At 44.8% G+C, this 25,722-nt stretch overlaps 1 protein-coding gene across 5 annotated transcripts in view; it reads right to left on the bottom strand.

The window, feature by feature from the left end:
• LOC139755803 (multiple PDZ domain protein-like) overlaps positions 1 to 25,722 on the bottom strand; it is a 252,211-nt gene that overhangs the window by 107,873 nt on the left and 118,616 nt on the right. For all 5 annotated transcript variants that reach the window (XM_071674417.1, XM_071674422.1, XM_071674421.1 and 2 more), the window contains one exon: positions 11,319 to 11,428. In XM_071674417.1, the coding sequence (XP_071530518.1) occupies positions 11,319 to 11,428 (110 nt within the window). The remainder of the gene's footprint in view (positions 1 to 11,318; positions 11,429 to 25,722) is intronic.

Here is a 25,722-nt window from a genome sequence, read left to right as displayed (position 1 = left end):
GAGGTGGAAAGATAGAGCGAAAAAGATTCTGAGTGATCGGGGCCTGAACATGCAAGAGGGTGAAAGGCGTGCAAGGAATAGAGTGAATTGGAACGATGTGGTATACCGGGGTCGACGTGCAGTCAATGGATTGAACCAGGGCATGTGAAGCGTCTGGGGTAAACCATGGAAAGTTCTGTGGGGCCTGGATGTGGAAAGGGAGCTGTGGTTTCACTGCATTATACATGACAGCTAGAGGCTGAGTGTGAACGAATGTGGCCTTTGTTGTCTTTTCCTAGCGCTACCTCGCGCACATGCAGGGGAGGGGGTTGTTATTTCATGTGTAGCGGGGTGGCGATGAGAATGAATAAAGGCAGACAGTATGAATTATGTACATGTGTATATATGTATATGTCTGTGTGTATATATATGTATACGTTGAGATGTATAGGTATGTATATTTACGTGTGTGGACGTGTGTGCTTATACATGTGTATGTGGGTGGATTGGGCCATTCTTTCGTCTGTTTCCTTGTGCTCCCTCACTAACGCGGGAGACAGCGACAAAGGAAAATAAAATAAATAAATAAATAAATATATATATATATATATATATATATATATATATATATATATATATATATATATATATATATATATATATCCCATTCCTCCCCCACTCCCCTTACTTCCATTGTTCTCACCTTTTTCCATTCTGTACTCAGTCTCTCCTGGTACTTCCTCACACAGGTCTCCTTCTCAAGCTCACTTACTCTCACCACCCTCTTCACCCCAACATTCACTCTTCTTTTCTGAAAACCCATACAAATCTTCACCTTAGCCTCCACAAGATAATGATCAGACATCCCTCCAGTTGCACCTCTCAGCACATTAACATCCAAAAGTCTCTCTTTCGCACGCCTGTCAATTAACACGTAATCCAATAACGCTCTCTGGCCATCTCTCCTACTTACATAAGTATACTTATGTATATCTCGCTTTTTAAACCAGGTATTCCCAATCATCAGTCAGTTGTTGTTCGCTGATGACACAGCGCTGGTGGCTGATTCATGTGTGAAACTGCAGAAGCTGGTGACTGAGTTTGGTAAAGTGTGTGGAAGAAGAAAGTTAAGAGTAAATGTGAATAAGAGCAAGGTTATTAGGTACAGTAGGGTTGAGGGTCAAGTCAATTGGGAGGTGAGTTTGAATGGAGAAAAACTGGAGGAAGTGAAGTGTTTTAGATATCTGGGAGTGGATCTGGCAGCGGATGGAACCATGGAAGCGGAAGTGGATCATAGGGTGGGGGAGGGGGCGAAAATTCTGGGGGCCTTGAAGAATGTGTGGAAGTCGAGAACATTATCTCGGAAAGCAAAAATGGGTATGTTTGAAGGAATAGTGGTTCCAACAATGTTGTATGGTTGCGAGGCGTGGGCTATGGATAGAGTTGTGCGCAGGAGGATGGATGTGCTGGAAATGAGATGTTTGAGGACAATGTGTGGTGTGAGGTGGTTTGATCGAGTGAGTAACGTAAGGGTAAGAGAGATGTGTGGAAATAAAAAGAGCGTGGTTGAGAGAGCAGAAGAGGGCGTTTTGAAGTGGTTTGGGCACATGGAGAGGATTAGTGAGGAAAGATTGACCAAGAGGATATATGTGTCGGAGGTGGAGGGAACAAGGAGAAGAGGGAGACCAAATTGGAGGTGGAAAGATGGAGTGAAAAAGATTTTGTGTGATCGGGGCCTGAACATGCAGGAGGGTGAAAGGAGGGCAAGGAACAGAGTGAATTGGAGCGATGTGGTATACCGGGGCTGACGTGCTGTCAGTGGATTGAATCAAGGCATGTGAAGCGTCTGGGGTAAACCATGGAAAGCTGTGTAGGTATGTATATTTGCGTGTGTGGACGTATGTATATACATGTGTATGGGGGGGGTTGGCCTATTTCTTTCGTCTGTTTCCTTGCGCTACCTCGCAAACGCGGGAGACAGCGACAAAGTATAAAAAAAATATATATATATATATATGCGAGTGTGTGTGTGTGTGTGTGTGTGTGTGTGTGTGTGTGTGTGTGCTGTTAGCCAGATGGAAAATGAAAAACGAAGATCCCAGAGCTTTCGCGGGCATTTCTCAATGCAACAGAGATAATAAAGTCAGGTAGGTCTGACAGACAGGTAAGGGGGATGACCTCGTCAGGGGAGGGTCAGGTGAAGGTCATGTACAATATGTGACCACCTGAGGTAAGGATTAAGCCATGGATTGCATGTTTAAGAGTCTTTTCATCATGAAAGGATCTATTTAACGAATTCTGACAATAATTTTGAGATTATTGTGTAAGCGGTGTGCTGGATCTATGATACAATATATTACTGACTGACATAACACAGTTTTCTGAGCCTTGTTCCGATCAGCGGGGTGGCTGAAGCCTCGCTTACGTAATACGCAATGGAGCATCTGAGTCTTGTTCCACACAGACACTATAATGATGTTCTCCACACCCTGCATATGCGAGGCTTCAGCCAACCACAATGACTGGAAACATCACTCAGAAATCTGTATCTTGTCATTCAAGTGTAGACAGAAATATGATAGAATCCAGCAAAGCTGTCATTATATTCTTGACATAAGTCTTGGTATCTATAGATTAAATCTTCAGTATCTCTCTGAAGTGATTCATTCTCCATGTGACCACCAGCATATTCATGGTGAAATCAGGAAAATCTATGAAACTGGGTCATGTCCTTAAAGTACCCCAAGACCTTCACCGGCAAATATTTGTCTCGTGCCAAAAAGATATATTTTCTAACTCTAAAGCCAAGATTATAGTTCTAAAAACCTTCTCGTACTACTGTATTACAAAATCCATGGACTGACCCAAGTACTTCAGAAATCTGAGATCAACATTGCATTCAAGAGGAGCAATACAGCGAGAAACTTGATTATAGAAAACTCTCATGAAGATTAAAGTGGTTGTATCAGATAACATGCGAGGACTGCAATAAAGCTTACTTAGGACGTAGCGGAAAAGAGATGAATGTAAGAATAAAGCAGCATCAGTACAGTATTTGTGTTGGATAAGACTCCAGCGCTCATTCCTATACATGCGAGACTTCGACCATCCTACTGGCTGTAACAACACTCAGTAAACAGTACCTTGTCATTCAGTTGCAGATATAAATAACATAGAGACTCCAGTATTAACATCCACCTCAGCACACATTAGATCCTTTCATAATCAAAAGATTTGTCGACATATACAAGCTAATCCATGACCTGACGCTGCCTTTGATGACCCGACTCCTGCCTTGTCACATATACACACACACACACACACATATATATATATATATATATATATATATATATATATATTTATTTATTTATATTTTGCTTTGTCGCTGTCTCCCGCGTTAGCGAGGTAGCGCAAGGAAACAGACGAAAGAATGGCCCAACCCGCCCACATACACATGTATATACATACACGTCCACACACGCAAATATACATACCTATACATCTCAATGTACACATATATATACACACACATATACATATATACACATGTACATAATTCATACTGTCTGCCTTTATTTGTTCCCATCCCCACCCCGCCACACATGGAATAACAACCCCCTCCCCCCTCATGTGTGAGAGGTAGCGCTAGGAAAAGACACCAAAGGCCCCATTCGTTCACGCTCAGTCTCTAGCTGTCATGTAATAATGCACCGAAACCACAGCTCCCTTTCCACATCCAGGCCCCACACAACCCTCCATGGTTTACCCCAGACGCTTCACATGCCCTGGTTCAATCCACTGACAGCACGTCGACCCCGGTATACCACATCGTTCCAATTCACTCCATTCTTTGCATGCCTTTCACCCTACTGCATGTTCAGGCCCCGATCACTCAAAATCTTTTTCACTCCATCCTTCCACCTAAAATTTGGTCTCCCACTTCTCCTCGTTCCCTCCACCTCCGACATATATATCCTCTTGGTCAATCTTTCCTCACTCATTCTTTCCATGTGACCAAACCATTTCAAAACACCCTCTTCTGCTCTCTCAACAACCCTCTTTTTATTTCCACACATCTCTCTTACCCTTACATTGCTTACTCGATCAAACCACCTCACACCACACATTGTCCTCAAACATCTCATTTCCAGCACATCCACCCTCCTGCGCACAACTCTATCCATAGCCCACGCCTCGCAACCATACAACATTGCTGGGACCACTATTCCTTCAAACATACCCATTTTTGCTTTCCGAGATAATGTTCTCGACTTCCAAACATTCTTCAACGCTCCCAGAATTTTCGCCCCCTCCCCCACCCTATGATTCACTTCCGCTTCCATGGTTCCATCCGGTGCCAGATCCACTCCCAGATATCTAAAACACTTTACTTCCTCCAGTTTTTCTCCATTCAAACTTACCTCCTAATTAACTCGACCCTCAACCCTCCTGTACCTAATAACCTAGCTCTTATTCACATTTACTCTTAACTTTCTTCTTTCACACACTTTACCAAACTCAGTCACCAGCTTATGCAGTTTCTCAAACGAATCAGCCACCAGCGCTGTATCATCAGCGAACAACAACTGACTCACTTCCCAAGTTCTTTCATCCACAACAGAGGGCATACTTGCCCCTCTTTCCAAAACTCTTGCATTCACCTCCCTAACAACTCCATCCAAAAAAAAATTAAACAACCATTATGACATCACACACCCCTGCCGCAAACCTACATTCACTGAGAACCAATCACTTTCCTCTTTTCCTACACGCACACATGCCTTACATCCTCGATAAAAACTTTTCACTGCTTCTAACAACTTGCCTCCCACACCATATATTCTTAATACCTTCCACAGAGCATCTCTATCAACTCTATCATATGCCTTCTCCAGATCCGTAAATGCTACATACAAATCCATTTGCTTTTCTAAGTATTTCTCACATACATTTTTAACTTTCTAAAATGGGAAACAGAAGAAGGAGTCACGCGGGGAGTGCTCATCCTCCTCGAAGGCACAGACTGGGGTGTCTAAATGTGTGTGGATGTAACCAAGATGTAAAAAAAGGAGAGATAGGTAGTATGTTTGAGGAAAGGAACCTGGATGTTTTGGCTCTGAGTGAAACGAAGCTCAAGGGTAAAGGGGAAGAGCGGTTTGGGAATGTCTTGGGAGTAAAGTCAGGGGTTAGTGAGAGGACAAGAGCAAGGGAAGGAGTAGCAGTACTCCTGAAACAGGAGTTGTGGGAGTACGTGATAGAATGTAAGAAAGTAAATTCTCGATCAATATGGGTAAAACTGAAAGTTGATAGAGAGAGATGGGTGATTATTTGTGCATATGCACCTGGGCATGAGAAGAAAGATCATGAGAGGCAAGTGTTTTGGGAGCAGCTGAATGAGTGTGTTAGTGGTTTTGATGCACGAGACCGGGTTATAGTGACGGGTGATTTGAATGCAAAGGTGAGTAATGTGGCAGTTGAGGGAATAATTGGTATACATGGGGTGTTCAGTGTTGTGAATGGAAATGGTGAAGAGCTTGTAGATTTATGTACTGAAAAAGGACTGGTGATTGGGAATACCTGGTTTAAAAAGCGAGATATACATAAGTATACGTATGTAAGTAGGAGAGATGGCCAGAGAGCGTAATTGGATTACGTGTTAATTGACAGGCGCGCGAAAGAGAGACTTTTGGATGTTAATGTGCTGAGAAGTGCAACGGGAGGGATGTCTGATCATTATCTTGTGGAGGCGAAGGTGAAGATTTGTATGGGTTTTCAGAAAAGAAGAGTGAATGTTGGGGTGAAGAGGGTGGTGAGAGTAAGTGAGCTTGGGAAGGAGACTTGTGTGAGGAAGATGTGATGAAGAAGTAAGAGTATTAGTGAAAGAGAAGAGAGAGGCATTTGGACGATTTTTGCAGGGAAAAAATGCAATTGAGTGGGAGATGTATAAAAGAAAGAGACAGGAGGTCAAGAGAAAGGTGCAAGAGGTGAAAAAGAGGGCAAATGAGAGTTGGGGTGAGGGATTATCATTAAATTTTAGGGAGAATAAAAAGATGTTCTGGAAGGAGGTAAATAAAGTGCGTAAGACAAGGGAGCAAATGGGAACTTCAGTGAAGGGCGCAAATGGGGAGGTGATAACAAGTAGTGGTGATGTGAGAAGGAGATGGAGCGAGTATTTTGAAGGTTTGTTGAATGTGTTTGATGATAGAGTGGCAGATATAGGGTGTTTTGGTCGAGGTGGTGTGCAAAGTGAGAGGGTTAGGGAAAATGATTTGGTAAACAGAGAAGAGGTAGTAAAAGCTTTGCGGAAGATGAAAGCCGGCAAGGCAGCAGGTTTGGATGGTATTGCAGTGGAATTTATTAAAAAAGGGGGTGACTGTATTATTGACTGGTTGGTAAGGTTATTTAATGTATGTATGACTCATGGTGAGGTACCTAAGGATTGGCGGAATGCGTGCATAGTGCCATTGTACAAAGGCAAAGAGGATAAGAGTGAGTGCTCAAATTACAGAGGTATAAGTTTGTTGAGTATTCCTGGTAAATTATATGGGAGGGTATTGATTGAGAGGGTGAAGGCATGTACAGAGCATCAGATTGGGGAAGAGCAGTGTGGTTTCAGAAGTGGTAGAGGATGTGTGGATCAGGTGTTTGCTTTGAAGAATGTATGTGAGAAATACTTAGAAAAGCAAATGGATTTGTATGTAGCATTTATGGATCTGGAGAAGGTATATGATAGAGTTGATAGAGATGCTCTGTGGAAGGTATTAAGAATATATGGTGTGGGAGGTAAGTTGTTAGAAGCAGTGAAAAGTTTTTATCGAGGATGTAAGGCATGTGTACGTGTAGGAAGAGAGGAGAGTGATTGGTTCTCAGTGAATATAGGTTTGCGGCAGAGGTGTGTGATGTCTCCATGGTTGTTTAATTTGTTTATGGATGGGGTTGTTAGAGAGGTGAATTAAAGAGTTTTGGAAATAGGGGCAAGTATGCAGTCTGTTGTGGATGAGAGAGCTTGGGAAGTGAGTCAGTTGTTGTTCGCTGATGATACAGCGCTGGTGGCTGATTCTTGTGAGAAGCTGTAGAAGCTGGTGACTGAGTTTGGTAAAGTGTGTAAGAGAAGAAAGCTGAGGGTGAATGTGAGTAAGAGCAAGATTATTAGGTACAGTAGGGTTGAGGGACAAGTCAATTGGGAGGTAAGTTTGAATGGAGAAAAACTGGAGGAAGTGAAGTGTTTTAGATATCTGGGAGTGGATTTGGCAGTGGATGGGACCTTGGAAGCGGAAGTGAGTCATAAGGTGGGGGAAGGGGCGAAAGTTCTGGGAGCGTTGAAGAATATGTGGAAGTCGAGAACATTATCTCGGAAAGCAAAAATGGGTATGTTTGAAGGAATAGTGGTTCCAACAATGTTATATGGTTGCGAGGCGTGGGCTATGGATAGAGTTGTGCGGAGGAGGGTGGATGTGCTGGAAATGAAATGTGTGGTAAAAAAAAGAGTGTGGTTGAGAGAGCAGAAGAGGGTGTTTTGAAATGGTTTGGTTACATGGATAGAATGAGTGAGGAAAGATTGACAAAGAGGATATATGTGTCAGAGGTGGAGGGAATGAGGAAAAGTGGGAGACCAGTTTGGAGGTGGAAAGATGGAGTGAAAAAGATTTTGAGTGATCGCGGCCTGAACATGCAGGAGTGTGAAAGGCGTGCAAGGAATAGATTGAGTTGGAACGATGTGGTATACCGGGGTCGACGTGCTGTCAATGGATTGAACCAGGGTATGTGAGACGTCTGGGGTAAACCATGGAAATTCTGTGGGGCCTGGATGTAGAAAGGGAGCTGTGATTTCGGTGCATTATTACTTGACAGCTAGAGACTGAGTGTGAACGAATGTGGCCTTTGTTTGCCTTTTTCTAGCGCTACCTCGCGCACATGAGAGGGGAGGGGGTTGTCATTTCATGTGTGGCGGGGTGGCTATGAGAATGAATAAAGGCAGACAGTATGAATTATGTACATGTGTATATGTCTGTGTGTGTGTATATATATATATATATATATATATATATATATATATGTGTGTGTACATTGAAATGTATAGGTATGTATATTTGCGTGTGTGGACGTGTATGTATATACATGTGTATGTGGGTCGGTTGGGCCATTCTTTCGTCTGTTTCCTTGCGCTACCTCGCTAACGCGGGAGACAGCGACAAAGCAAAATAAAAATAAAATATATATATATATATATATATATATATATATATATATATATATATATATATATATATATATATATATATATTTTTTTTTTTTTTTTTTTTTTTTTTTTTTTTGCTTTGTCGCTGTCTCCCGCGTTTGCGAGGTAGCGCAAGGAAACAGACGAAAGAAATGGCCCAACCCACCCCTATACACATGTATATACATACGTCCACACACGCAAATATACATACCCACACAGCTTCCCATGGTTTACCCCAGACGCTTCACATGCCTTGATTCAATCCACTGACAGCACGTCAACCCCGGTATACCACATCGCTCCAATTCACTCTATTCCTTGCCCTCCTTTCACCCTCCTGCATGTTCAGGCCCCGATCACACAAAATCTTTTTCACTCCATCTTTCCACCTCCAATTTGGTCTCCCTCTTCTCCTCGTTCCCTCCACCTCCGACACATATATTCTCTTGGTCAATCTTTCCTCACTCATTCTCTCCATGTGTCCGAACCATTTCAAAACACCCTCTTCTGCTCTCTCAACCACGCTCTTTTTATTTCCACACATCTCTCTTACCCTTACGTTACTTACTCGATCAAACCACCTCACACCACACATTGTCCTCAAACATCTCATTTCCAGCACATCCATCTTCCTGGGCACAACTCTATCCATAGCCCACGCCTCGCAACCATACAACATTGTTGGAACCACTATTCCTTCAAACATACCCATTTTTGCTTTCCGAGATAGTGTTCTCGACTTCCACACATTCTTCAAGGCTCCCAGAACTTTCGCCCCCTCCCCCACCCTATGATCCACTTCCGCTTCCATGGTTCCATCCGCTGCCAGATCCACTCCCAGATATCTAAAACACTTCACTTCCACCAGTTTTTCTCCATTTAAACTCACCTCCCAATTGACTTGACCCTCAACCCTACTGTACCTAATAACCTTGCTCTTATTCACATTTACTCTTAACTTTCTTCTTCCACACACTTTACCAAACTCAGTCACCAGCTTCTGCAGTTTCTCACAAGAATCAGCCACCAGCGCTGTATCATCAGCGAACAACAACTGACTCACTTCCCAAGCTCTCTCATCCCCAACAGACTTCATACTTGCCCCTCTTTCCAAAACTCTTGCATTCACCTCCCTAACAACCCCATCCATAAACAAATTAAACAACCATGGAGACATCACACACCCCTGCCGCAAACCTACATTCACTGAGAACCAATCACTTTCCTCTCTTCCTACACGTACACATGCCTTACATCCTCGATAAAAACTTTTCACTGCTTCTAACAACTTGCCTCCCACACCATATATTCTTAATATATATATATATATATATATATATATATATATATATATATATATATATATATATATATATATATATTGGAAAGGATCACAATTTTGCGCGTGATCAAGATATTCCTATGAGTCCATGGGGAACTTTTCGTGTTTCATTTTCCCCGTGGACTCATAGGAATATATATATATATATATATATATATGAACATTTTCATACTTTCTCGCCTTTATCCTCTCTTGGCGCCACCATGCCCCACAGGATACAGCACTTGCCACCCCCTGCGTCAGCGAGGAAGCGCCAGGAAACATACGATGAAAGGCCACATTCGTTCACACTCTCTCTAGCTGTCATGTGTAATGCACCGAAACCACAGCTCCCTATCCACATACAGGCTCCACAGACCTCTCCATGGTTTACCCCAGACGTTTCACATGCCCTAGTTCAGTCCACTGACGGCACGTTGACCCCAGTATACCACATCGTTCCAATGTACTCTATTCCTTGCACGCCTTTCACCCTCCTGCATGTTTAGGCCCCGGTCGCTTAAAATATTTCTAACTCCATCCTTCCACCTCCAATTTGGTCTCCCGTTTCTCTTTGTTTACTCCATTTTTGACACATATATCCTCTTTGTCAACCTTTCCTCACTCATTCTCTCCATACGTCCAAACCATTTTAACACAACCTCTGCTGCTCTCTCTACCACACTCTTTTCATTATCACACATCTCCCTCAACCTTTAATCACTTACTCGATCAAACCACCTCACACCACATATTGTCTTCGAACATTTCATTTCCAACACATCCACCCTCCTCCGCACAACCTTACCTACAGCACATGCCTCACAACCACATAATATTGTTGGAACTATTATTCCTTTAAACATACCCATTTTTGCTCTCCGAGATAACGTTTGTTCCTTACACACATTCTTTATCGCACTCAGAACCCTCGCCCCCTCCCCTACCCTATGACTCACGCTTCCATGGTTCCATCCGCTGCTAAGTCCACTCCCAGATATCTAAAACATTTCACTCCTCCAGTTTTTCTCCATTCAAACTTACATGCCAATTAACTTGTTCCTCAACCCTACTGAACCTAATAACCTCGCTCTATTTCACATTTATTTTCAACTTCCTCCTTTCGCGCACTTTTCCAAACTCAGTCACCAACTTCTGCAGTTTCTCACTCGAATCAGCCACCAGTGCTGTGTCATCGGTGAACAACAACTGACTCATTTCCCAGGTCCTCTGATCCCTAACAGCTTAAGCAAGATAATAACCGAATAACTAGGGGAGGATGAAAAGCTGGGTTGACATTGGACTGTCTCACGGTTCAAGGATTCGAACCTATGCGGGCTTGACCCCGGGTGGCCCGTGAGTGCACTCGCCGCTACAGCAATGAGGCCAATATAAATGACAGATGTCAGGACAAATATGATATGTCGTGACCAGCATGAGAGATTCCGGAAGGAAAAAATGATAGCTATTGGAGTAAACATGACACGTGTCAGGACAGAATAAGTAATGCAAAACAAAGAAAGCGTCGGGAACTGACTATGACGAATGTTGGGAGAAATATAGCAAATGTCTGGACATCTCTGACAAATGCCACAACAAAACATGATATACGGATAATGAAACGAGATGACAATAAAAAACATGACAGTCAGGAACAAACATGACACCCACTCGTACATGCAAGATAAACAACGGAAGGGATGAATAAACATAGGACACATATCAGGACAAATAATACTGTTGTCAGATGCAACAAAGCAGAGATGAGAAGAAACGTGACATGTTGTGGCTCACCAGATAGGTGTCGACGCCGCCCACCACAGATATGCCTATTTCATTAGTCTTCGCGTCCTTGCGCAGTACGACAACTGTTTCCACCAGGTCTTCTACGGCGCTCAGTGGCACTGCCGGGTGTACAAAAAATATATCCTTCATTAAGCCAGACATATTCAACACAAGAGTAGACATGAACAAAAATAATTTTGTTACTTAGCCAAAAATGTTAAAAAATAACCGACTGGTAACCACAGATTGATGTACTGTTCATGCATGATAATTTTGCTTGCAGCAGGGTTGAGGAGCGAGGAACAGGGCGGTACGCTAGCTCTCCCGCGGGTCAATAATACACCAGTGAATGCCAGGGTCACAGGGGCGCGAGGCGAGGCGCTGCTCACATGCACGACCACACTAGACCTGCAGGAGGTCCCCTCCCTACCTGGTGTTACTGTGTACAGGTACACTCCTGACCCCAGGTAGGCAGCCCCACCAGCTGCCACCCGTGAACTGGTCGTGACTCTTCCTGCCACACGGACTGGATGGGGCCCTCCTGCCACACTTGGACTGGATGGGGCCCTCCTGCCACACTTGGACTGGATGGGGCCCTCCTGCCACACGGACTGGATGGGCCCTCCTGCCACACGGACTGGATGGGGCCCTCCTGCCACACTTGCAGTGGATGGGGCCCTCCTGCCACACTCGTACTGGATGGGACCCTCCTGCCACACTTGGACTGGATGGGACCCTCCTGCCACACTCGGACTGGATGGGGCCCTCCTGCCACACTCGGACTGGATGGGGCCCTCCTGCCACACTCGGACTGGATGGGGCCCTCCTGCCACACTCGGACTGGATGGGACTCTCCTGCCACACTCGGACCGGATGGGGCCTCCTGTCACACGTGGATTGGATGGGGCCCTCCTGCCACACTTGGACTGGATGGGGCCCTCCTGCCACACTTGCAGTGGCTGTCATCCGTGCAGATCGCCTGTCTCGTTGATGGCTAAGCGGATGACAGCGAGTCATCCATCCACAGATCCCTCACGTGTCAGTCAACAAGTGCACCTCTGTACCCTGACATTATTGATGCCACAACCAATATCTTATCTTCTGGAAATCAGGCCATTCACTCCGCCTGGATGTGCCATGTGTGACCTTTGAATGACCCCGAGTGACCTTTGAACGACCCCCTGCATGGTCTGTGAGTGACCGGTGAGAGGCTTCTGAGTGACCCCTAAGTGACCCATGGGTTGCCTCTGAGTGACATGTGAGTGGCCACTAAGTGGCCCCTTACGTGACCTCTGAGTGACCCTGAGTGGCATCTGAGTGACATGTGAGTGGCCACTGAGTGACCCCTTACGTGACCTCTGAGTGACCCTGAGTGGCATCTGAGTGACCCTTGCATGTATGGTAAATGACTCCAGTGTTACCCATGACGGATCGATCTTTGTAACATAGACGTGTGTGACCTTTGAGGTGATGTGTGACCCTTTGAGGGCCGCGTGTGATCTGTGACCCTTCTGTTCAACACCTGAGTGATTCACGTTACACCTAGATGACCTCTCAGTGATGTGTGACGGCTCAATAACCTCTGGCCCTTGCATGATTAGAGTAACCTCGAAGTGACTGGTGTGAACTCTGAATGTCACTTAAATGATGTTTGATTGACCTCTGATGGATCCTCTCCCGATTCCTGAGTGACCTCTGACCCCATGTGACCTCTCGATGTGGCCTGTGTGGCCCACATTGTATGACACCGTTCCGAGTGGTGGAATCTATGACTAACCTCTACCTAACGCCCTTCAAGCGCTTATATTTGTCCCTGAGTAACGCTTATATAATCACTGAGTCAATATAAACAATGAGTGAGACAATCATGTGACCACTGAGTGGCCACTGACTGCCCACTTAGTGACCACTGAGTGGCCACTGACTGCCCACTTAGTGACCACTGAGTGGCCACTGACTGCCCACTTAGTGACCACTGAGTGGCCACTGACTGCCCACTTAGTGAATCCTATAAAATCACTACGAGACCATTATGTGACCCCTGATGTGGCCAATATGAGGCAACCACTAAGTGACCCTATGACTTTTGAGTTAGACCAGTGGGTTACCAATGAGTGGCCAGCTGGTGACCCTAATGTGAACACTGAGTGAGGCCACTATGTAACCACTGCGTGGCCACCTGGTGACCCCAATATGACCACTGCGTGACCCTTATGTGACCATCACGTGACTACTGAGATCACCGTGACCCCAAACGAGGCTTAATGACAACTATGTGTCCATTTTTTGTGGCCAATTAATGATCCGTATGTGACCAATGAGTGACACCACCATGACCCCGATGTGACCACTGAGTGGAAGCTGAGTGACCACTGTGTGACCATGGAGATGCCACTTAGTGACCCCTATGTGACCACTACGTGGAAGCTGAGTGACCACTTTGTGACCATGGAGATGCCACTTAGTGACCACTAAGTGGAAGCTGAGTGACCACTGTGTGACCATGGAGATGCCACTTAGTGGCCCCTATGTGACCACTACGTGGAAGCTGAGTGACCACTTTGTGTCACCGAGTGGCATCACTGTGAGACCACTATGTGGTCACTGAATTCCCACTGTGTGAACAATTAGTTATCACCATATAATCACAAAGTGATCAATATGTGATCAATGAGTGATACCATATAATCACAAAGTGATCAATATGTGATCAATGAGTGATACCATATAATCACAAAGTGATCAATATGTGATCAATGAGTGACACCATATAATCACAAAGTGATCAATATGTGATCAATGAGTGATACCATATAATCACAAAGTGATCAATATGTGATCAATGAGTGACACCATATAATCACAAAGTGATCAATATGTGATCAATGAGTGACACCATATAATCACAAAGTGATCAATATGTGATCAATGAGTGATACCATATAATCACAAAGTGATCAATATGTGATCAATGAGTGACACCATATAATCACAAAGTGATCAATATGTGATCAATGAGTGATACCATATAATCACAAAGTGATCAATATGTGATCAATGAGTGATAACATATAATCACAAAGTGATCAATATGTGATCAATGAGTGACACCATATAATCACAAAGTGATCAATATGTGATCAATGAGTGACACCATATAATCACAAAGTGATCAATATGTGATCAATGAGTGATCATTTTGTGACCATCACCATGTGCCCAATGATCTATATGTGACCACTATGAGTGACCAGTGAGTGAACACTATTTAGTGACCTTGATGTGACCACTGGACGACGTAAGTAACCTATGAGACACCTTTATGTGAGTACGGAATGACACTTATGTGACCACAGAGTGACTTCTATGAGACCATCGGGTAATTTTTATGTGACCACAGAGTGGCCTTTGTAATCACCTAATGTGACCACATAATGATCTTTATGTAACTACTGAGTTACCTGGATGTGACCAGAGTGTTACCTTCTTTATGTGATCACAGAGTAACCTTCGTGACCACAAAGTGACCTTCATGTGACCAAACAGTAACTTTTATTTGACCACTGAGTAATATTCATGCGACCACGAAGTAACCTTTGTGTGACCACTGAGTAATATTCATGCGCCCACGAAGTAACCTTTGTGTGACCACTGAGTAATATTCATGCGACCACGAAGTAACCTTTATGTGACCACTGAGTAACATCTATGCGACCACGAAGTAACCTTTATGTGACCACTGAGTAACATCTATGCGACCACGAAGTAACCTTTATGTGACCACAGAGTAAGGACTATGTGATCACTGCAGCGTGACCCACACCCACCCATAGTTAGCCCTATGTCATCTGGGAGGGAGGTGTTGAAGGCTCCTTCCCTCGCTGTCTCCTCCTCAATCTTCTCTCCTCCCAGTGCAGCAAGCCTCACCCTTCTTCACTGGTCTTGATCTCACGTGGTGAAGAAGGCTTATCAAAGCTGTATTCCTCCAGGACCACTTGTGAAGATGGATATATCTTAGATATGACAGTAGACATCAAGTGGTGTAATGGTGGCGTTGCCGGCAATGACGCAATCAAGGGCCGCCCAGAGTCGAGCCCGCATAGGTCGAATCCTGGTCACGGCAGTAGTTCAACAGTCAACCAAGCTGTTCATCCTTCCCCATATTTAGCTATTCATTTCTCATTTCGCAAGGACCAGTTTCTATGAAAGAGTTCTGGTATTACCTAAGACCTTTCTAAGGGCTCATACAGCCCAAGGCTGTGCTACTACCAGAAGCAGGGAAATGGAGACTCCTTGGATTAAATATTTTTTGACGAAACTGTATTCCCGATGACAAAGCCTTACCGAAGGTGGCTTTTCACTCACTGTGTAACCTCAAGCAGGCGGGTCCAGTAACACCTCCTTCCCCTACATTCACAATATAATATATATATATATATATATATATATATATATATATATATATATATATATATATATATATATATATATATATATATATATATATATATATATATATATATATATATATATATATATATATATATATATATATATATATACACACGAATAAAGTGCATAGAAACGCGCACCTTCATAGAACATACAAACCTCCAACAGCCAGGATCGAACCCGGGACCCATGTGCCATAGTCACGCGGGGAGTGCTCATCCTCCTCGAAGGCTCAGACTGGGGTGTCTAAATGTGTGTGGATGTAACGAAGATGAGGAAAAAGGAGAGATAGGTAGAATGTTTGAGGAAAGGAGCCTGGATGTTTTGGCTCTGAGTGAGACGAAGCTCAAGTGTAAAGGGGAAGAGTGGTTTGGGAATGTCTTGGAAGTAAAGTCAGGGGTTAGTGAAAGGACAAGAGCAAGGGAAGGAGTATCACTACTCCTGAAACAGGAGTGGTGGGAGTAAGCGACAGAGTGTAAGAAAGTAAACTCTAGATTGATATGGGTAAAACTGAAAGTGGATGGAGAAGGATGGGTGATTATCGGTGCATATGCACCTAGGCATGAGAAGAAAGATCATGAGAGGCAAGCGTTTTGGGAGCAGCTGAGTGAGTGTGTTAGTAGTTTTGATGCACGAGGCCGGGTTATATATAACAGTGATGGGTGATTTGAATGCAAAGGAGAGTAATGTGGCAGTTGAGGGAATAATTGGTGTACACGGGGTGTTCAGTGTTGTAAATGGAAATGGTGAAGAGTTTGTAGATTTATGTGCTGAAAAAGGACTGGTGATTGGGAATACCTGGTTTAAAAAGAGAGATATACATAAGTATACGTAAGTAAGTCGGAGAGCTGGCCAGAGAGCATTATTGGATTACATGTTAATTGATAGGCGCGCGAAAGAGACTTTTGGATGTTAATGTGCTGAGAGGTGCAACTGGAGGGATGTCTGATCATTATCTTGTGGAGGCGAAGGTGAAGATTTGTAAAGGTTTTCAGAAAAGAAGAGAGAATGTTGGGGTGAAGAGAGTGGTGAGAGTGAGCGAGCTTAGGAAGGAGACTTGTGTGAGGAAGTACCAGGAGAGACTGAGTACAGAATGGAAAAAGGTGAGAACAAAGGAGGTAAGGGGAGTTGGGGAGGAATGGGATGTATTTAGGGAAGCAGTGATGGTTTGCGCAAAAGATGCTTGTGGCATGAGAAGAGTGGGAGGTGGGCAGATTAGAAAGGGTAGCGAGTGTTGGGATGGAGAAGTACGATTATCAGTCATTACCTTACTACCATCATGTCCTTACCTTACTACCATCATGTCCTTACCTTACTACCATCATGTCCTCACCTTACTACCACTATGTCCTTACATTACTACCACCATGTCCTTACCTTACTACCACTATGTCCTTACCTTACTACCATCATGTCCTCACCTTACTACCATCATGTCCTTACCTTACTAGCATCATGTCCTTCCCTTACTACCATCATGTCCTTCCCTTACTACCATCATGTCCTTCCCTTACTACCACTATGTCCTTACCTTACTACCATCATGTCCTTACCTTACTAGCATCATGTCCTTCCCTTACTACCATCATGTCCTTCCCTTACTACCATCATGTCCTTCCCTTACTACCACCATGTCCTTCCATTACTATCATCATGTCCTTGCTTTACTACCACCATGTCCTTACCTTACTACCATCATGTCCTTACCTTACTACCATCATGTCCTTACCTTACTACCACTATGTTCTTACCTTACTAGCATCATGTCCTTCCCTTACTACCATCATGTCCTTCCCTTACTACCATCATGTCCTTCCCTTACAACCATCATGTCCTTCCCTTACTACCATCATGTCCTTCCCTTACTACCATCATGTCCTTCCCTTACTACCATCATGTCCTTCCATTACTATCATCATGTCCTTCCCTTACTACCATCATGTCCTTCCCTTACTACCATCATGTCCTTCCCTTACTACCATCATGTCCTTCCCTTACTACCATCATGTTCTTACCTTACTACCATCATGTCCTTACATTACGACCACCATGTCCTTACCTTACTACCATCATGTCCTCACTTCATACCGCACTAGTCATTCATTATGCCTCAACCGAGATTACATGACACCTTAGGATACCATGAGACGTGTATACCAGTAGTGTGTAATACAGTAGTTCTCCTGTTGTGACACTCTCGTAAAGTCTCGTACCTTCACCTTCTGCAGTAGTTCTCCTGTTGTGACTACTCTCGTAAAGTCTCGTACCTTCACCTTCTGCAGTAGTTCTCCTGTTGTGACTATTCTCGTAAAGTCTCGTACCTTCACCTGCAGTAGTTCTCCTGTTGTGACTATTCTCGTAAAGTCTCGTACCTTCACCTGCAGTAGTCCTGTTGTGACTATTCTCGTAAAGTCTCGTACCTTCACCTTCTGCAGTAGTTCTCCTGTTGTGACACTCTCGTAAAGTCTCGTACCTTCACCTGCAGTAGTTCTCCTGTTGTGACTACTCTCGTAAAGTCTCGTACCTTCACCTTCTGCAGTAGTTCTCCTGTTGTGACTACTCTCGTAAAGTCTCGTACCTTCACCTGCAGTAGTCCTGTTGTGACTATTCTCGTAAAGTCTCGTACCTTCACCTGCAGTAGTTCTCCTGTTGTGACTACTCTCGTAAAGTCTCGTACCTTCACCTGCAGTAGTTCTCCTGTTGTGACTATTCTCGTAAAGTCTCGTACCTTCACCTGCAGTAGTCCTGTTGTGACTATTCTCGTAAAGTCTCGTACCTTCACCTGCAGTAGTTCTCCTGTTGTGACTACTCTCGTAAAGTCTCGTACCTTCACCTGCAGTAGTCCTGTTGTGACTATCTCGTAAAGTCTCGTACCTTCACCGTGTACAGCAGATGTTGTTCTGTAACTCTTGCTCAATAACAAAGTACGCAGTACAGTACATATTATTGTTGCCGACCCATCTTCTCAAGTTTTGACTCACAACACGCACACTGTCAGCGCCTCGCTTGATGAAATGTCTTCCTTGTGGCCACAACTGGTATTTTCTCTCCAGGTTGTACGTCAGTATCTTTTTTATCACAACTTCATACAGTCCGGCAGATCCATACCAGTCATGTCTCATGATCTCCGTTTCCTCAGTGTTTGCTGATAACTCTGGCCCAGAGAGTTGGACACACGGTGTTTTGCTCCCGTCTGCTCCTCGCGTCTCAGAGTCTTTGTCTCAAGCTGCCTTTGTCTCGGCCGCAGCTCAGACAAAGGCAGCAAATTTGCTCCATCTGTGTGGATACGATCGTGACTGGATTTTTTACGGATAATCAGCCGCTCGAAACGTTTGGCGCCATTACCCTCCATCCTAAATATAATATAATGAAATTACGACAATAACTGACCCAACGATTTCCGTAATATAATCGTTGCAAAATTACCATGAGATGAAGCACTCGTTGTACGTGCACACGCACGGTGTGGTTCACATGTGTGATGCCTTCCTCCAGCCCAAGTCTTGCATCTCCCAGGAGAAAGCAAGTCGGTGTTCATCCTCACTTTAATTTGCAGGAAGCCAGCAGTGCGTAGCTCCCTGCACAGCGCGAGGTATATGCTCGACCTCTCTTTGGTCTCAGACGCTGCTGCTATTCACACGGGATAGACCAAGTACCCATGACCTCAGCCCATGTCCAGTGTGCTCAGGTGAACATGGCTTCCCCACGGGGACACAAACGCTTCCATATTCTTCGTCCTGTTTATTAAGTTGATCTGTCACGACAGACCAACGTCATGTGTCACAACTCCTCGAAAATAAGAGTATTTCAAACGACCTAAAATAGTTCATGTCGTCTCACACGACTCGCCCTACTGCGTGTGTCCGCCTAATCCAAAGTCTGCCTTTTCCCCATACGTCACTTACCAACTCGTCTGGTGAGCGGCTCACAAGGTCATACCATATAAACCTCTTCCTCAGCGAGGTTTTCTGATGTTTGTTTACACCACATGTCTTTCTTGCATCATTCTTCATACGATCTGTTCCCGTAATCATAGCCACTCTGATGATCAGTTATCCATTTATATCTATTTATATTCCGTCACTCTGGGTTTACGAGAAGAATGTTCTATAAACACATGTAAAGAAATGTCAGGAGAAGCGCTCCATAATGCAATGTTCTTGAAGATTCTCACCGTTTTCTTTTCATCTACGTACAAGTTACCTCCACTGCCGGAGTCCACACTCCACTGTGTACTCACCCTCAGCCATCCCACTGTCAGTCATCCTGATCATCATTCCACGTATTTGACTTCGTTAATAACTTGCTTTTCACTGGTCAAACTGCTACTTCACAGTGACTCACAATCTCTTTGAAATCAAGAGTTTTGCTCCAACTGGCTGCTTTCTCCTCCTCCTCTTGCATGCCTAACAAGAGCTTCCTGAATATCTATCATGAGTCTGAAATGATTCAGTCCAATGAAATGAATCATCTACAAACATTAACTTTTTTATGTTAGCCGAGACGGCATGGGCAAATGTTGCCCTAATCAAGGCCATCCCATTAACGGTATATATATATATATATATATATATATATATATATATATATATATATATATATATATATATATATATATATATATATTCCTACGAGTCCATGGGGAAAATGAAACACGATAAGTTCCCAAGTGCACTTTCGTGTAATAATCACATCATCAGGGGAGACACAAAGAGAGAAATATAAGTCAGTTGATATACATCGAAGAGACGAAGCTAGCTTGAGTTAGGTACCGATTTGATCGACCAGTCCCCAGGGGTGGATGAACAGCTGGGTTGACTGTGGACAAACTGTCGCAACCAGGTTTCGACCCTATGCGCTCGACCTGGGCGGCCCGTGAATGCGTCACGATCAGGAACGTTAACCGTTACACCACAGGCTGGAGGTACACGTATCTCAACCCACCCGGGTCTTACCTCACATGAGGCCTTACCTACAGAGATAAAAGGTATCTATGGTGACATGAGCCTATACACACCACTCATTCATTATACCACCAACACTACTTTCATTATAAAAGCTCGAGAGTATTCAGAAGTCTTCCACGTACACTACATAGGCTCACAACTTTCCGTAATCCATTCCTATGACGTTATCATATGTCTGTACTGGATAAACATAACTAAACACTCTTGTTCTCTGCAGGTGTCTCGACCACTTCCTGGAGCAGGTAAGACTGGCTTACGCGCCCTTTTCCTTTCCTAAGCCCCTCGTGTTCTCCACCTATATGAAGGTTCACTAATCCTATTAGCACAATTAAGGTCTTCCACATCCCTTCCCTACTGTGAAAACAATATTATTTTCTCTCTAATACTTCCAGTGATCTTTTACCATCTTCATTCTTACGCACAGGAGCAATACTCTCCTTCGTCCAGTCATGAGGGAGAGGAACCCACCTCCCTCCTGCTATACACACTTCACATATCTAGCCTCAACATGACACATGCCACTCCGCCTCTACCTCCACATCTCCATTGCACTGTTGCTCTTCTCTCCTCCTTTATTATGCACCCCTACCTCCCCTACCTACTCCCGACTCCCCGGACCCACCACCCTCGTGCACCACTGCCCGCGTCTCTCATACCACTGTCTACAGTCACTTCCTCACACCACTGTCTCTGTGTGTGATGAACCTGCCCTTCGGTCGCTACCAGTCTCCCAGGCTTCGCCAATGTACCCTCACTGCTCACGTGTTCTTCCTCTGTACCTGTTGACCACCTTCCAAAATAACCTTAATTTTCCAAAAGTGTTTCATCTCTCCTCACTTCTCTACACCACTGGCGTGCCGACCTTAGGCTGAGACACGTGAAGAAGCAAATAGATTATTGGAAATGGTAGCAATGTTAGTTTTACCCAAGTGAATCAACGCCAGACGTGGGGGTCACTCAGCGTTGGAGCAGAGGAAGACCCGACCCACGGTGTAATGATGGTCAATAAAGTCACGGAAACAAAGATGTAATGAAAGAAGGATGGTGTAGGAACAGGCCCGACCGCCTAGATAGAAGACGACCGAGGAACATTTTCCAAATGTTTGTGTGATGAGTTGACCATCTGTAAACTTCCAGCAAGAAATTTGGACACTGAAAAAAAAAAAGATACTGAAGGTAAACCAAAGGAAGGAGAGGCGTGATGCGTGAGTTGGGCGAGGAAGTGAGAAAGTTAAGGAAACGTGTAAAAGACTAACAACAAATTTGCAATGACATATAAAAATGTAGGATGGAGGGAAACTATGAGATAAGAGAAGATGTAGTAAGGTATAAAAATAGTGACATTGAGAAGTGTACTTAGAGTAGTGTAGGAGAGCCAGTACCAGGCCAGCTCAGGGACAAGACACTGGTGGAGGGAGAGAGGGAACTTACGTTATACTGGCCCAGGTCACGTGATAATTCTAGCTATATAGACTTTACTTGTACCACCAGGTGTGTCTGTTGGGGCACGTGTATACTTCACGTGTACCACCAGGTGTGTCTGTAGAGGCACGTGTATACTTCACGTGTACCACCAGGTGTGTGTGTAGAGGCACGTGTATACTTCACGTGTACCACCAGGTGTGTCTGTAGGGGCACGTGTATACTTCACGTGTACCACCAGGTGTGTCTGTAGGGGCACGTGTATACTTCACGTGTACCACCAGGTGTGTCTGTAGGGGCACGTGTATACTTCACGTGTACCACCAGGTGTGTCTGTAGGGGCACGTGTATACTTCACGTGTACCACCAGGTGTGTCTGTAGGGGCACGTGTATACTTCACGTGTACCACCAGGTGTGTCTGTCGGGGATGTGTGAACCACGGAGGAGCATCCACTGGTAAATGTCGTAAGGAGGGCGAGCACCTGAGAGAACACCACTGGCAGATGGTGGAGGGAGGATGAGCACCGGAGAGAACACCAGTGGCAGATGATGGAGGGAGGATGAGCACCTGAGAGAACACCAGTGACAGGTGATGGAGGGAGGGTGAACACCTGAGAGAACACCAGTGACAGATGATGAAGGGAGGGCGAACACCTGAGAGAACACCAGTGACAGATGATGGAGGGAGGGTGAACAACTGAGAGAACACCAGTGACAGATGATGGAGGGAGGGTGAACACCTGAGAGAACACCAGTGACAGATGATGGAGGGAGGGTGAGCACCGTAGAGAACACCAGTGACAGATGATGGAGGGAGGGTGAACACCTGAGAGAACACCAGTGACATGATGGAGGGAGGGCGAACACCTGAGAGAACACCATTGACAGATGATGGAGGGAGGGTGAGCACCTGAGAGAACACCAGTGACAGATGATGGAGGGAGGGTGAACACCTGAGAGAACACCACTGGCAGATGGTGGAGGGAGGAAGAGCACCGCAGAGAACACCAGTGACATGATGGAGGGAGGGTGAACACCTGAGAGAACACCAGTGACATGATGGAGGGAGGGTGAACACCTGAGAGAACACCAGTGACAGATGATGGAGGGAGGGTGAACACCTGAGAGAACACCATTGACAGATGATGGAAGGAGGGCGAACACCTGAGAGAACACCAGTGACAGATGATGGAGGGAGGGTGAACACCTGAGAGAACACCAGTGACAGATGATGGAGGGAGGGTGAACACCTGAGAGAACACCAGTGACATGATGGAGGGAGGGTGAACACCTGAGAGAACACCATTGACAGATGATGGAGGGAGGGCGAACACCTGAGAGAACACCATTGACAGATGATGGAGGGAGGGTGAACACCTGAGAGAACACCATTGACAGATGATGGAGGGAGGGTGAACACCAGGGAGTCGAACCCGGGGGTACATCAGTAAGTCGCCATCATCAGTCATGGTCGCCACATGAAAACTGACACTGGAAAAACAACGACAATGACGATGATAAATGGCGACACAAATCCCACCTAGTGTGGTACTGACACCCACTACAGTGTACCACCAGGTGCGGCTTACTGCCCACCTAGTGTGGTACTGACACCCACTATAGTGTACCACCAGGTGCGGCTTGCTGCCCACCTAGTGTGGTACTGACACCCACTACAGTGTACCACCAGGTGCGGCTTGCTGCCCACCTAGTGTGGTACTGACACCCACTATAGTGTACCACCAGGTGCGGCTTGCTGCCCACCTAGTGTGGTACTGACACCCACTATAGTGTACCACCAGGTGCGGCTTGCTGCCCACCTAGTGTGGTACTGACACCCACTATAGTGTACCACCAGGTGCGGCTTGCTGCCCACCTAGTGTGGTACTGACACCCACTATAGTGTACCACCAGGTGCGGCTTGCTGCCCACCTAGTGTGGTACTGACAACCACCACAGTGTACCACCAGGTGCGGCTTGCTGCCCACCTAGTGTGGTACTGACAACCACTACAGTGTACCACCAGGTGCGGCTTGCTGCCCACCTAGTGTGGTACTGACACCCACTATAGTGTACCACCAGGTGCGGCTTGCTGCCCACCTAGTGTGGTACTGACAACCACCACAGTGTACCACCAGGTGCGGCTTGCTGCCCACCTAGTGTGGTACTGACAACCACCTACAGTGTACCACCAGGTGCGGCTTGCTGCCCACCTAGTGTGGTACTGACACCCACTATAGTGTACCACCAGGTGCGGCTTGCTGCCCACCTAGTGTGGTACTGACAACCACCACAGTGTACCACCAGGTGCGGCTTGCTGCCCACCTAGTGTGGTACTGACAACCACCACAGTATAACAGCAGGTGATTAGTGCCAAAATATAATCGTAATGTAATAATAATGCTGATGCATCTGTGGCACTTACTTTATGTATTGTAAAATCCCTTGCACATATTGTTAAGATGATGAATATTGCGTGACCACGTATCTGATGCTATGAAGGAACTACAATTTGCATATACAAAAAATAAATGTGTAGAGGAAGGCTATTTTGTTTGGTATGGATTTTATACTTCGTTATGTAGATTGAATAAACGAGCTGGATAAAGAATATGCGAAGATGCTTTTTGTTGATTCTAAGAGAGAGTTTAACACCATCCCGCCACATATCATGATGCAAAAACTTTCCGATATGAATGTTAATTCTCATACTGATCCATGGATACATGCATTTTTGTCCAAAAGACTTCAGTATGTTAAATTTTTGAACACATACTCCGACACAACAGCTACCATCACTGGAGCCCCACAAGGGTGTCATCTATGACCGATGTTGTTTCCACTATACACCAGTGACTTGTAAGGCATGGCATGTAAATAGCGGGGCCTATAAACCTGCAGATGACACAGCCCGTGTAAGTCTGTCTCAATAATGCTGTGGGGTATGGAGAGGAAACGGAACATTGTAATGCATGGTGCAAGAACAAGTAATTAGAGCTTAATGAGAGGGAAAACAAAAGAAGTTTTAATAGATTTTAGTTGACCACTAACAGAGCACCTACCTCTGTATATCATTAATGATGTGGTTGTAAAGGTTAACGATTATATGTATCTTAGAATAATCATAGATGATCGATTTAGTTTTGTGAGCAAAGTTACCGCGATTTACAAAAAGATCAATATTAGATTATACTTTTTCAGACAATTGTGTAAAGTAAAAATTCATTGTAAAATATTGGATCTTTTTTGCACATTAGTTGTACAATCCATCGTGTCACTGGCTACAACTTGTTGGTTTGATAACTGTTACAGCGAGTTTAAATGGAAATTCGTCACGATAATTAACCAATGTTAGAAAACGGGAGTAGGTAATATAAGATTTCTGCTGGCGTTATATGAACAGGACGTTACACAGGACGTAATTCAGAGTTGTAATTATGAAAAACAGAAGCTATCCCTCCCAACATCAGATGTTGCCCTCAGGTAAAAGACCACGATCTACTCAGCGTTGTAGCACCAGACATCATAACAGGTCGTCTGTACCTTCATGTGTGAGATCGTTACATGAATT

This window comes from Panulirus ornatus, chromosome 20, assembly GCF_036320965.1.
Source record: "Panulirus ornatus isolate Po-2019 chromosome 20, ASM3632096v1, whole genome shotgun sequence".
NCBI classification, from domain to species: Eukaryota; Metazoa; Arthropoda; class Malacostraca; order Decapoda; family Palinuridae; genus Panulirus; species Panulirus ornatus.
The sequence above is the reverse complement of the archived record's forward strand: the minus strand, read 5'-3'. Positions and strand labels throughout refer to the sequence as shown.